The sequence below is a fragment of the Protobothrops mucrosquamatus genome, unplaced genomic scaffold, assembly GCF_001527695.2.
Source record: "Protobothrops mucrosquamatus isolate PMUCROS unplaced genomic scaffold, P.Mucros_1.0 scaffold1207, whole genome shotgun sequence".
Lineage (NCBI taxonomy): Eukaryota > Metazoa > Chordata > Lepidosauria > Squamata > Viperidae > Protobothrops > Protobothrops mucrosquamatus.
The window spans coordinates 119,293-134,268 of NW_015387417.1; the positions used below are offsets into that span (position 1 = coordinate 119,293).

Below are 14,976 nucleotides of genomic sequence, written 5' to 3' on the forward strand. Positions count from 1 at the left end.
CTTTAGAAGACTCCTTTACAGATTCTAATCCCTGCCTCCCTCTCTCTCCTTCTTTCTTTTTCAGATGCATTGTGGATAATCGAGTGACGCGGGTAGCTTGGCTGAACCGCAGCAGTATTCTTTACGCGGGCAATGACAAGTGGTGTTTGGACCCCCGAGTGGAGCTTATTGCCAACACCAAAACCCATTATGCCATCCGGATAAATGACGTGGATGTGTATGACGAGGGACCTTATACATGCTCAGTACAGACGGACAATCACCCCAAAACCTCGCGGGTCCATCTCATTGTGCAAGGTAAGGCTTTGTGGGAGACGCTTGCTCTGGTCAGCTCCACCCTGGAGGGAAGACTTCAGATGCACAATCCAAGAAGGTGTCACACTCTGGAATATGACAAGGAGCCTTCAAATAAAGATCAAACGCGCCTATGACATTTAGTGCTCCAGCTGCTGCTGCAGCAGCTCTGGGGAATTAATGTCCCTTTGTAGAATTCAGAGTAGTTGATGTTCTCCTTTTGTGGCAGTCTGAAAAACACAGCAATCTTCTGACCAGATGAGTAGTTGCCCTTCAGGCCATGGTGTCAAACTCGCCGTGTCGCATGACGTGTCGCGGCTTATCGTGACTTTTTTCCCCTTGCCGGAGCTGAGGTGGGCATGGTTTCTGCGTGACACATGCTGCAGTTTGACACCCCTGCCGTAGATGGTTTTAGAATTTTTTATTTTTTTTTGTCTCCAGAGCAACCCAAAAAATCGAAGTTCAGGGATAATTTCCCACCATTGGGGAGCCAAGAAGTAGATAAGCAAAACTAAACCTATCACAACAGTTTGAACTCCAGATATTTCACAGTGGACAAAAAAAGGGGAGGCTGAAATTTATGGTCCTGGCTCAACTGCATTACTGTGATTCCCCACGGCTGTTATCCACAAGCCCCTTGCTGTAAAAGAAGTATTCACTGTAGAGTTGTGAAACTAGCTATCCTTTGTCCTATGGGCTTAGGATCCCCAATCTTTTCTTAGTTCCACCATTTTTCTAGATTAGGGGTGAGTTACCAAAGGTCTCATAGTTACATGCATTCCTCAACCTCCATTTTATATCCTTGGGTTACCTCGACTTCCAGAACATTAGCAGTGGAGGTTCCCATTAGTTTCTGCTAGCACACACATGAACGTCATAGTACAGCTCAACATAGAAATTTAAACCCTGGATAGCACTAGCAATAGCACTTGGACTTATACACCACTTCATAGTGCTTTACAGCACTCTCTAAGTGGTTTACAGAGCATGTTGCCCCCAACAATCTGGGCCCTCCCTTCAAGATTTCCTACAAATCCAGAAACATGCAGAAAATCCTGCCATCAACCAAGCGCGTGAAAAAAGCTCTACTTATTTTTCCATATTGTTCCACCAATAATAATCTTCTCTCTCTCTCTCCCTCCCTCTCTCTCTCTCACACACACGCACACACACGCACACACACACACACACACACACACACACACACACACAGAGAGAGAGAGAGAGAGAGAGAGAGTATTGGGTGTCAGTCTCTAAAGATTGCCTGCCCCTGTTGTGATCAGTAAGATTTAGGTCTGATTCAGTTTTTCTGTGGTTAATGAAGGAGGATCTACTTGTGTGGAATAGACCAAGTTTCATTCCTGCCCATTCCAAATAGGAAATGTTTAAATATTTGTGAAATGTTTTGAGATTTAAGGGTTTTCCCTTTTTGAGCAGGGGGTTGGACTAGACGACCTCCAAGGTCCCTTTCCAACTCTTGTTATTTTGTTATTCTGAGATGACAGTGAGGATGACAAAGATGATTAGGCTAAGGATTTCTTCTTACCTTACCATCAATCATTTCTCTTGAGCTTTTCTTGGTAGCCCCTTTAATAGAGCTAGGAAATTGAGTCTTTGTGTTCCAACTAGGGGTAATTTTCAAATGCTGATGAATACATCAGTTTGGAAACAACCTGGCTTAAGAAAGACGTTGGTTTTGTACACCAAGTTGGGCTGAGCTAACCTGCAGCCAATAGGCTAGACCAGGGGTCTTCAAATTTGGCCCTTTTATGACTTGTGGACTTCAACTCCCAGAATTCTTCAGCCAGCGTGCCTGGCTGAGGAATTCTGGGAGTTGAAGTCCACAAGTCATAAAAGGACCAAGTATGAAGACCCCTGGGCTAGACTATATGTTGGGAAAATCAGGAGATTCTGGCAGTTCAAATGAGTATAAAGATTTATTGCAAGCTTAAGCTCTCTACAAGAATCTGAACTACTAGCGGTCAAGGGAAATGAGCAGGAGATAAGAAAGGAATTCCAAGTGGGCTGGACTCAGATCTCTTGTGGATGCACAGGGACTCATGACTGATCATGTGTTTGACCTCTCCCTCAGGCTCAGTTTGATGTCTCCTACACCATGTATGTCACTGAGCAACCAATGATTCCCAAGCATTTTTCTAACATCTTCCTCCCCTTCCTTCCTTCCTTTTAAAGCAACCAAGAAAAAAATAGAGCAAATGTTCTCCTCCAAGCATACATCTTTGTACTCATGAAACAACTAACAAATGTGTTTCCAATCTTGGCATTTTCTGTTATCTTTCAAACTTAGGGCATCTGTTTGCAATTCATGCATCAAAGCTGATCACATTAAAAAAAATCAAAGCTATAAAAATCATGGAAGTTGGAGAGTAGTAATTACTAACCTATCCTTTCTGAACCTCTGGTATTTAAAATCAATCGTGGGTCTGTTTGTTGTTTTAGTGTTTTATTATTTCACTTTCTTCTCTTCATAAATAATTGTGGAAGGAAGATAGATGGTTTCCTCAAGAGAGCAACACGTTCTGTCAGTGGAAGGTATTACAAGGTCTTGTTCTTTGAAGGAGGAGGGTAACTAGTTATCTAGACTGAAAGTTGCTTTTGCTTGACTTTGAAGTTAATTGGAACTGGGAGCATTCAGAATATTGTAATACCTAGGAAAGGTATGTTCGTATGTGGCTTTCGACATCTTGTAAATAAATTGCGGCCATCTCTGAAGCAGACTGAAAAAACAACAACTGTGGAACCATAAAAAAATCATAACTATTTAATTTACTAAGATAGTTTTTTTTTGTTTTCGTTTTAATGGCAGAGTTCACAAATCTTCCAGGCATTTCCAAACCGTTGTCTCAGGTGCCGCACAACTTATCTAATTGTGCTGTGCTCAATAACAGATGGACGAATAAATTTCAGGCTACAAAGACCAGAAAGACAGTTTTATTTGTTGTTCTTTGCCCCATTGAGAGAAATGTTGCCAAATGAATGCAGCTACTTGCATTGTTAGAGATGTGCTCTGAAAATCTCTGGGGAAAAGCTTTAATGACCAGCCAAACTGTCTAAACTTTGCTCTGTCTTGGTCCTCTGAAATGCAGCCCCTCCCTCCTGGGAATCCAGACTACATTCCACCACAGCTAACTAGCCTTTAGTACAGTGTAAAATCCCAAGCCTTGTATTACCTTAGGCCAAACTTTTTAACATGTATTCTGCATCAGACACATATGTCAAATTGAGGATTGTTAGGGGGCACAGTGGCCTAGCCGTTAAGATGCTGGGCTTGTCAACTGGAAGACTGATAGTTTGAGACCCAAGCACTATGTGATGGAGTGAGCTCCTGTCCTTGCTCCAGCTCCTGCCCACCTAGCAGTTCGAAAGCATGAAAATGCGAGTAGAGAAATAGGTACCACTTTGGTGGGAAGNAGGGCGCGGCGGAAGGAAGGGAGATCAGGGATCACCCTGATCTCTGGGGGTAGTTCATTCCAGAGGGTGGGAGCTCCCACAGAGAAGGCCCTCCCCCTTGGGGTCGCCAGCCGGCACTGTCTGGCCGACGGCACCCTGAGGAGACCCACCCTGTGGGAGCGTACAGGCCGATGGGAGGTAATCTGCGGCAGGAGGCGGTTTCGAAGATATCCAGGTCCGATGCCATGGAGCGCTTTAAAGATGATGGTCAGCACCTTGAAGCGCACCCGGAAGGCCACCGGCAGCCAATGCAGCTCGCGCAGCAGCGGTGTTACATGGGAGCGACGAGTCCCTCCCAACACCGCCCGGCCGGCCGCATTTTGGACTAGCTGGAGCCTCCGGGTGCTCCTCAAGGGGAGCCCCATGTAGAGAGCATGTTGAGACTCTAGAAAGAGTACAGAGAAGAGCATCAAAGATGATCAGGGGACTGGAGGCTAAAACATGTGAAGAACGGTTGTTAGAATTGGGTATGTCTAGTTTAACGAAGAGAAGGACAAGGGGGGACATGATAGCAGTGTTCCAATATCTCAGGGGCTGCCACAAAGAAGAGGGAGTCAAGCTATTCTCCAAGGCGCCTGAAGGCAGGACAAGAAGCAATGGATGGAAACTAAACAAGGAGAGAAGCATCCTGGAACTAAGGAGAAACTTCCTGACAGTTAGAACAATTAACCAGAGGAACAACCTGCCTCCAGAAGCGGTGACTGCTCCAACACTGGAAGTTTTTAAGAAGAGACTGGACAGCCATCTGTCCAAAATGGTGTAGGGTTTCTTGCCTGAGCAGGGGGTTGGACTAGATGACCTCCAAGGTCCCTTCCATCATCATCATCATCATCATCATCATCATCATCATCATCATCATCATCATCATCATCATCATCATCATCATCATCATTATTATTATTATTATTATTATTATTATTATTATTATTATTATTATTATTATTATTATTATATAAAAACTACCCTGCGGGAACCCTGTTTCATTTCCAAAACAATACATAATATATATTCATTGTAACATTTGTTGTTGTTGTTAATTGCGAAGTCGTGTCCGAACATAGGCACTGCTTTATCTCTTTCCTTTGCAATATCTGGTAGTGATATTTACAAAGTGATATTTGTCTTTTTCAGTGAAAGATGTAGGGGTGGGGGAACATAATTGTCTGATAATAATCTTTCATGGTTCCGAAAATATTCCTCACCATCTGCTGTGGATGAAATAACAGGCTGTTCCCTGCACGATTCCTCAGTGCAAGTATATTTGAGGGGAGATGTTATTCTTCGCCCTCTTTTACCACTCCATTCATGGCCACCAGAAGCAGGAGAGGCGCTGTGTCTTTTTTTTCCCCCTTGAATTTAAGGGGGTTGGGAAGTCACAAGCACAACAGACATTTTAATGCTATCAAATTTACCTACTTTCCTTGAATAGCCATCCAACAATAACAGGGCACATAACCACTTCATTCTGCAGGGGATTAAGGAAAGAAATGATGGCTATTTTAGCTGGTGACCCGCAGCAGTGACATATTTTATTGTTATTTTTACACAGTTATTCACACAGATTTGTTATTGGTTTGAATTTTGACACTTGTGAGCTTAACCTGAATGCTTGTCAGGTGCAATAAATCAGGAAGCCAGGCAGTTCAAATGAATACAGATTTATTGTGTTCATTTGTACTAACAGTACATTTATTATACTGTATTGTGCTAACACTCTCTATAAGAATCTGAACTACTAATGGTTAAAGCCAATTGGCGGTAGATAAGAGTCAACAGAATGCAAGGTGGGTGGGACTTAGATCTCTTGTGGGCGTGAAGCAATAGCAATAGCACTTAAACTTCTATACTGCTCCACAGTGGTTTACAGCCCTCTCTAAGTAGTTTACATAAGTCAGCATATTGCCTCCAATAATCTGGGTTCTCATTTTACTGATCTCGGAAGGATGAAAAGGCGAATCAACCTTGAGCCAATCATGATCGAACTCCTGGCTGTGGGTAGAATTACCCTGCAATATTGCATTCTAACCACTGTGCCACCATGGCTCAAGACTAATGATGTGCTTGATCCTTCCCTCGGGCTTAGCCTGGTCATCTCCTACAAGGCTCAGAAACAAGATGTGGAATTATAGGACTGCATAAGATGTTTACATAAATTTGTTTTCCTTATGTTTTGGCTACATAAATAGCTCTGAATAGTGTTGCAGCAGAAGTTGTCCTACAAAGTCACAAAGAGCTTCGTTTAGTTCAACTTCTGTCTACACAACAATGGCAGATTTTTCCCAAGGTTTAGTATACCTTCGTCAGTCTTGACTAGAATTGAATGAGGGATTTTCCACAGGATGACGATGCTGGCTACGGCCAGGCTGTTCCCTGAGATTGGCTGGTTTGTTCACCACCCTTAATCAAGTGAGCTGCAGACTAGTAATATATGATGTGCTATATTTGACTAGTTTTAGCTGGCTAAGGTGATTTTTGTTATTGTTGTTTAATGGTTTAAAGTATTGTGTAAATCCAATCTATTCAATCCAATCTATGGTTCAAGTAATGTTCAATGGATTACTTTAAAAAGAAACACCATGTTAAATTGATTGTGCAAACTCAGCCACAGGTGCCAAGAGCCAGAGCAATTTGAGATATTTCTATGCTTAACATCTACAATGAAAAATTATATACTCTGTGCCCAATTTATGTAGTGTGTGTGTGTGTGTGCGCGCATGCATGTGTGTGAACAATTCAAGGAAAAGTAGACTGGTGCATTCTGAAAAGCAAAAACTTTATCTTTAGCTCATGGTCTCATTCTTGAAATAATGATATATCAGTTATCTTAAGAATAGTGTAAATATTCTTCCAAAAAGCAGTGGTACAGTATTACACAAATACAGTTAGTTGCCACAGTTCAGGGACTTGGGGGTGAGCCTGTAAAGGGAGAAATATTAAAAGCATTTTGCAGAAATATACCCAATTTTCAAATAGCAGAGCATAAAGGGTATGACATCTCAACTCATCCTCATCTTTTAGATTTACTATTTGGTAGCATGGGAAGCTTTATCATTTACAACAGCCACTGATGTGAGCAGATATTCATCAAAATAGCCCCTAGCCATCTGTTTATCCCCCTCCTCTACCTTTATGTTCCAGAGAACGAGGAAGAATCTCCTTCAGAGAGGCTTTCTCCATCTCCCACCCCTCCCTTGCATTCAGATTTTGTTTATTGTCTGCGACTCTTCCTCCNGTGCGCTTCAAGGTGCTGACTATCATCTTTAAAGCGCTCCATGGCATCGGACCCGGATACCTTCGAGACCGCCTCCTGCCGCAGATTACCTCCCATCGACCTGTACGCTCCCATAGAGTGGGTCTCCTCAGGGTGCCGTCGGCCAGACAGTGCCGGCTGGCGACCCCAAGGGGGAGGGCCTTCTCTGTGGGAGCTCCCATCCTCTGGAATGAACTGCCCCCAGAGATCAGGGTTATCCCTGATCTCCCTTCCTTTCGCCGCGCCCTCAAGACTTGGTTATTCCAGCTTGCAGGACTGGCCTAGGGTAATTTTTAGAGGGGTTTTAATCAATATTTTAAATTGGACAATCTTTAATATTTCTTTTAATTAATTTTAAACCTGTATTGTTATCTATGTATTTTAATTGATTGTCAGCCGCCCTGAGTCCTACGAGGAGAAGGGCGGGATATAAATCTAAATAATAAATAAATAAATAAAATAATCATCATCGTCGTCGTCGTTATTATTATTATTATTATTATTATTATTATTATTATTATTATTATAAAAACTACCCTGCGGGAACCCTGTTTCATTTCCAAAACAATACATAATATATATTCATTGTAACATTTGTTGTTGTTGTTAATTGCGAAGTCGTGTCCGAACATAGGCACTGCTTTATCTCTTTCCTTTGCAATATCTGGTAGTGATATTTACAAAGTGATATTTGTCTTTTTCAGTGAAAGATGTAGGGGTGGGGGAACATAATTGTCTGATAATAATCTTTCATGGTTCCGAAAATATTCCTCACCATCTGCTGTGGATGAAATAACCGGCTGTTCCCTGCACGATTCTTCAGTGCAAGTATATTTGAGGGGAGATGTTATTCTTCACCCTCTTTTACCACTCCATTCATGGCCACCAGAAGCAGGAGAGGCACTGTGTCTTTTTTTTTCCCCTTGAATTTAAGGGGGTTGGGAAGTCACAAGCACAACAGACATTTTAGTGCTATCAAATTTACCTACTTTCCTTGAATAGCCATCCAACAATAACAGGGCACATAACCACTTCATTCTGCAGGGGATTAAGGAAAAAAAGGATGGCTATTTTAGCTGGTGACCCACAGCAGTGACATATTTTATTGTTTTTTTTACACAGTTATTCACACAGATTTGTTATTGGTTTGAATTTTGACACTTGTGAGCTTAAACTTGAATGCTTGTCAGGTGCAATAAATCAGTAAGCCAGGCAGTTCAAATGAATACAGATTTATTGTGTTCATTTGTACTAACAGTACATTTATTATACTGTATTGTGCTAACACTCTCTATAAGAATCTGAACTACTAACAGTTAAAGCCAATTGGCGGTAGATAAGAGTCAACAGAATGCAAGGTGTGTGGGACTTAGATCTCTTGTGGGTGTGAAGCAATAGCAATAGCACTTAAACTTATATACTGCTCCACAGTGGTTTACAGCCCTCTCTAAGTAGTTTACATAAGTCAGCATATTGCCTCCAATAATCTGGGTTCTCATTTTACTGATCTCGGAAGGATGAAAAGGCGAATCAACCTTGAGCCAATCATGATCGAACTCCTGGCTGTGGGTAGAATTACCCTGCAATATTGCATTCTAACCACTGTGCCACCATGGCTCAAGACTAATGATGTGCTTGATCCTTCCCTCGGGCTTAGCCTGGTCATCTCCTACAAGGCTGAGGAACAAGATGTGGAATTATAGGACTGCATAAGATGTTCACATAAATGTGTTTTCCTTATGTTTTGGCTGCATAAATGGCTCTGAATAGTGTTGCAGCAGAAGTTGTCCTACAAAGTCACAAAGAGCTTTGTTTAGTTCAACTTCTGTCTACACAACAATGGCAGATTTTCCCCAAGGTTTAGTATACCTTCGTCAGTCTTGACTAGAATTGAATGAGGATTTTCTACAGGATGACGATGCTGGCTACGGCCAGGCTGTTCCCTGAGATTGGCTGATTTGTTCACCACCCTTAATCAAGTGAGCTGCAGACTAGTAATATATGATATTTGACTAGTTTTAGCTGGCTAAGGTGATTTTTGTTATTGTTGTTTAATGGTTTAAAGTCTTGTGTAAATCCAATCTATTCAATCCAATCTATGGTTCAAGTAATGTTCAATGGATTACTTTAAAAAGAAACACCATGTTAAATTGATTGTGCAAACTCAGCCACAGGTGCCAAGAGCCAGAGCAATTTGAGATATTTCTATGCTTAACATCTACAGTGAAAAATTATATACTCTGTGCCCAATTTATGTAGTGTGTGTGTGTGTGTGTGCATGTGCGTGAACAATTCAAGGAAAAGTAGACTGGTGCATTCTGAAAAGCAAAAACTTTATCTTTAGCTCATGGTCTCATTCTTGAAATAATGATATATCAGTTATCTTAAGAATAGTGTAAATATTCTTCCAAAAAGCAGTGGTGCAGTATTACACAAATACAGTTAGTTGCCACAGTTCAGGGACTTGGGGGTGAGCCTGTAAAGGGAGAAATATTAAAAGCATCTTGCAGAAATATACCCAATTTTCAAATAGCAGAGCATAAAGGGTATGACATCTCAACTCATCCTCATCTTTTAGATTTACTATTTGGCAGCATGGGAAGCTTTATCATTTACAACAGCCACTGATGTGAGCAGATATTCATCAAAATAGCCCCTAGCCATCTGTTTATCCCCCTCCTCTACCTTTATGTTCCAGAGAACGAGGAAGAATCTCCTTCAGAGAGGCTTTCTCCATCTCCCACCCCTCCCTTGCATTCAGATTTTGTTTATTGTCTGCGACTCTTCCTCCTGTCTCCCAAGGTTATTCTCACAGCCCATTACACATATTGATTTCAGCACGATCAAAGTGTTCAGCTATAGATTACTGATAAATAACAAGAAAGTAGAGTTGATGGTTGATCAATAAGCGAGCTGACCTTAGATAAGTGGAGATCACTTGAGTTTGTGTGCAAGAGCCTGAGAGAAAAAGTATGATGATAGAGCTGAAGACATCCTACAAGGACAAAACTTTCTTAGAAAAGCACAAACTCCTTCAGATGAAAAAAACAAACAAACAAAATTACCAATGGACAATTCCTTCATTAAGGGCAATCAAACTGCCACTATAGCATGTTCAGCTTCTCCAGACATTTATGCAAGCTAAATAGTATGCAGTTCTGGGGATGAAGAAGAAACAGAGTACCACAAAATTATCTTACTGTAGGCTATCAAGAAGCCTACAGTTTAAAATCAAATTCAAGGCAGAGCCCTCAAGAATCCTGATATACAGTTTCTTGCCTTATTTTAAGTGCCCATATAGCCCATATATACTCAAATGAAGTCAATGTTTATTACAGTCAAAGACCAGAACAAATTAAAAACACTCAAATCTATGGAGATTCTCAGTCATCCAGGTCATATTTATCCCAAAGGTGCTTTTTCACAAGGCAACTGGTCTTCCTTATTTTTCTTTGAAGAGGTTTTGCTTCTCATCCAAGAAGCTTCTTCAGCTCTAATAACTCATAGATAAGCCTATCTCTGGATCAACTGACCCCTGTATTTTTAACCAAACTATCATGAAAAATGGGTAATCTGTGGATTACTCACAGATAAGCCAACTGTGAAAATTAAAACATTCAAAAATTCTCAAGGCTTGACTATTTGGGTAGCACATTTTTCATGACAGTTTGCTTAAAATCTCACGCGTCCTCTTATCCACAGATCAGCTTCTATCCGAGCATATACGACAGACATGTCAAACACAAGGCCTGGGGGCCGGATGCGGCCCGCGAAGTGGTTTCATGTGGCCCACGAAGCCATCCTGGAAACAGTGAGGGAACGGCCCCCGCTGTCTTGGCCCTGGCCCAGGCCAGCTGGGAGCCAATGTACAATTTTGTGGTGGCCATCTTGGCACTTGCCCCGGTGGACCATGCCTTGGCACTTTCCCCGGTCCCACCCCCTTCTGCCAGAGACCCTCAGATCTGTCCCACTCCTGCCCAGGCCCCCATAGGCACCCTTGACGCGAATGATGTAGAACTGGCCACGCCCACCCAGTAGGCCACACCCACTCTGGCCACAACACACACACACCAAAGGCAACCACAATGCTGATGCGGCCCTCAGTGAAATTGAGTTTGACACCCCTGATATACGGTATATTTAAAGTTATGGAAAGAGGGCCTTTCTCCGATAGGTGTATTCTAAAATAAGCAAAGGAAGAGGCCAAATGAGATTTGTATTTGTTCCTGTGCTGCAAAATATTCTCATCTTGTAGAAGAGATTAAGAAAAAGTCCACCTTATCTCAGGGCTGATGAAAATGGACTTTGTGAAGAACCCCAGTCCTTAATCTCACTTAGACACAAGCATTTGCATGATAAAAAAAAAACGATGGAAGGAAGAAAAAGGGTATTTTTTTAAAAAAAAAAAAAAAAAGAAGAAGAAGAATTTGAGAGATATTTGGCTTTTCGGCTTCTTATCAGCTTCTTTAGGCTATCTGGTCCTTTCTTTTGTGCTGAAACAAATAATCACTCCCAACCACTTTTGTCTGGTCCAAATGAGATTTCCCATTTCTTCTGTGTCCCAGTTAATCTTTTAAATCCTGGCCATTGTTTGATAGTTAATTACCTGTCTGCTCCCATAACACAACTCTGTGGCTCAGGTAAAGCAAGGAAACTCTAAAATCCTACTCACTTGCTGCAATGAAGAAGTTTTGAGAGAAATTGGGAGGGAAAGGTTTGGTTTGGGGTGTCTGCCGATGTTCCAGAGAAGATGCCTCCAACTTTCTCCGAAGCTTTTCCTAGCTAAATGTGTTCTGCGTAGATCTGCATAGATAGTAGATCTTTTTGTTGTGGTGGTTGTTGTTGTTCCCATGAGTCCATTCCCCTTCTGGTTTCCTCTTTGGACTTGAGCATCCAAAACTCACTTAACAAATGTTTCACTTAGCAACATAAATTTTGGGCTTCATTGTGGTTATAACTCAAGGGCTACCTGTACTGGGGTACTCCAGGCATAGAGTTGAGAATCTGACAGTGCGAATTCATCTTTTATCTTTGACTCTCAGTCCAGTTGGAGAAATAAAGCAGCCCAGACCTTGACAGCCCTGTCAACCGTTGTCTCAGCGGAGTGACAATTCTGCATCTGTAAATCTAATGCAGGAAATGGTTTCTTCAAATACGACGCTGAGCTGCAATATTGTTCGAACGGGAAAAAGAACTCCTTCAATAGTAATAATTTAAAAAAGACCCGGTAAATTTCCTCTTTGCCCTTGCAGTCTATCCATTGTCAAAGGAAACAGACCGGAGGGACTCAGGAGAGACTTTCCGAGTTGTGGCTAGTTTGTTAGGTTGTCGGTTTTTATCAAATGCAGTCGGCAGCTGCCTCCAGAGGGCAGAGTTGTCACTGCTAATCTATCACCTGCATCTGGTGGGAGAGTCAGAGGCAAATGCATTTTCTTGGATAACTGGGAGGATATCAGGAACAATAGATTCGGTTTAATGATATAGCACAGGAGGGCTGCAGAAGAACTGAAGATCTTTAGTTAAATATTCCTTTGCCTTTAAAGTTGCAAGGACCTCCTGCCAATCAAAGCACCCAAGAATGGGCTATTTAGAGGGGGTGAGTTTCCAGTACCAGAGAGGTGGGGTGTGACAAACGTTTATAACAGGGGTCTTCAAACTTGGCCCTTTTATGACTTGTGGACTTCAACTCCCAGAATTCCTCAGCCATCACCCCTTTTGGGAGAATTATGAGCCAGAGTGAAGCAGCTGCAGCAGCTGAAAGTTCCTAAATCAGTGTTTTTCAACCTTGGCAACTTTAAGATGTGTGGACTCCCAGAATTCCCCAGCTAGCATGCTTTAAGATGTATTGACTTCAACTCCCAGAATTCCCTAGCCAGATGCATCAAGGGATTGTTGTTGTTGTTGTTGTTAGTTGCGAAGTCGTGTCCGACCCATCGCGACCCCATGGACAACGTTCCTCCAGGTCTTCCTGTCCTCTACCATCTTCTGGAGTCCATTTAAGCTCACTCCTACTGCTTCAGTGACTCCATCCAGCCACCTCAAGCATCAAGGGATATGGACTTCAATTCCCAGAATTCCTTAGCCAGCATGCTTTAAGGACTCCCAAAATTCCCAGCTAGTTTGTTTTAAGATGTGTGGATTTCAATTCCTCAAATTCCCCAGCCAGCATGCTTTTCAGGGGTGTGTAGACCTCAACTTCCAGAATTCCCTAACTATCATACTTTCGGAGGTGTTGACTTCATTTCCAAGAATTCCCCAGCTAACATACTTTAAAATGTGTGGATTTCAATTCCTAGAATATCCTAGCCAGCATGCTTTAAGGAGTCTGGACGTTAACTCCCAGAATTCCCTAGCTAACATGCTTTAGGATGCGTGGAGTTCAGCTCCCAAAATTCTCCAGCTAGCAAGGCTTGGTTGAAGAATTCTGGGAGTTGAAGTCCACACATCTTAAACTTGTCAAGTTGAGAAGCACAGCCCCCAAAGGGCATGACAAGTTTTTAAAGATGGTAATTCAGGGTTTCACCTTTGTCCAAGCAATAAAATGTCATAGGCTTTTCCTCTCCCTAGCAAAATCAGAATTAGGTATGCTGAAATGGATAAATTGACGTCTTTGATTAGAGAAGAGACATGATCTATGTTTATTGGCCGACTGCAAGGGTCTTCTGGACTGTAAAAATCAACTTGTGATTTATGCTTTTGATGATTAGGTAGGAGAGATTATAGAAAGAAGAGTAATATGATGTAATTTTAGAGAGAGAGGTTAAAATATATTAGCATTTATAACGGCTGTGAAGAATATGAGAAGCCAATTTTTTAATACTTTTTCTCTCTCTCTTTCTTTTCTATTTTTCTTCAACTCGTATTTCTTTTCCTGACCTTTTGGTTTCTCTTTGCGTTCTTTTTCTTTTTTTGTTCTTCCGTTTTTTGTGTTATTTTGTATTTGTCTTTATCTTTTTGTTTAAAAGTTTCAATAAAAATTATATAGAGAATAAGCTAGGCAAAATAATGAAAGGAAGCCAAGTTATTGAACCATGTGTGAAACAGGAACATCTGATTTGCACAAGCTGATTTGTGGACAGCTGTCAGACAGATGTCTCTTGCTCAATACAGTGAGTCAAGCCTCGACTTATGACCACAGTTGAGCCCAAAATTTCTGTTGCTAAGTGAAACATTTGTTAAGTGAGTATGGCCTTATTTTATGACCTTTCTTGCCACAATTGTTAAGTGAATCACTGCAGTTGTTAAGTTAGTGTCGCAGTTCTTAAGTGAGTCTGGCTTCCCCATTGACTTTGTTGTCAGAAGGTCACAAAAGGGGATCACATGGCCCCAGGGGACGCTGCGACCGTCATAAACATGAACCAATTTGCAAAGCATCCAAATTTTGATCCCATGACCAAGGGGGATGCTGCAATGCAATGGTCGTAAGTGTGAAAAATGGTCATAAGTCCCTTTTTTCAGTGTCGTAGCTTGAATGGTCACTAAATGAACTGTTATAAGTTGAAGACTATCTGTATCTACTGGTGACTTTCCCATTCTGGCTCTCAATGGTCTACCATCCTCATTTCTTTCTTCTGTGCTATAGAGATTTGCAGTGTTTCCTCTGACTGGTGTCAATTCATACGGTCCTCTTTTTACTTCCATTCATGGTTTGATATTTCATGCTTGGGTCACTCCAATCTACAAGTTAGAAAAGGGGCAATTAAATAAGTTGAAGTTGCTGCCGAGTTCTCATCTTACAAATCACAGTGTCTTTCTATACTTACTATCTATCTATCTATCTATCTATCTATCTATCTATCTATCTATCTATCTATCTATCTATCTATCTATCTATCTATCTATCTATCTATCTATCTATCTATCTATCTATCTATCTATCTATCTATCCATCCATCCATCCATCCATCCATCCATCCATCCATCCATCCATCCATCCATCCATCCATCTATCTATCTATCTA

The 14,976-nt window shown here is 41.6% G+C and overlaps 1 protein-coding gene across 1 annotated transcript in view; it reads left to right on the forward strand.

The window, feature by feature from the left end:
• LOC107291867 (protein CEPU-1-like) overlaps positions 1–14,976 on the forward strand; it is a 131,037-nt gene that overhangs the window by 10,353 nt on the left and 105,708 nt on the right. Inside the window, exon 4 of the mRNA XM_029285029.1 lies at positions 65–297. Coding sequence (XP_029140862.1) covers positions 65–297 — 233 coding nt within the window. The remainder of the gene's footprint in view (positions 1–64; positions 298–14,976) is intronic.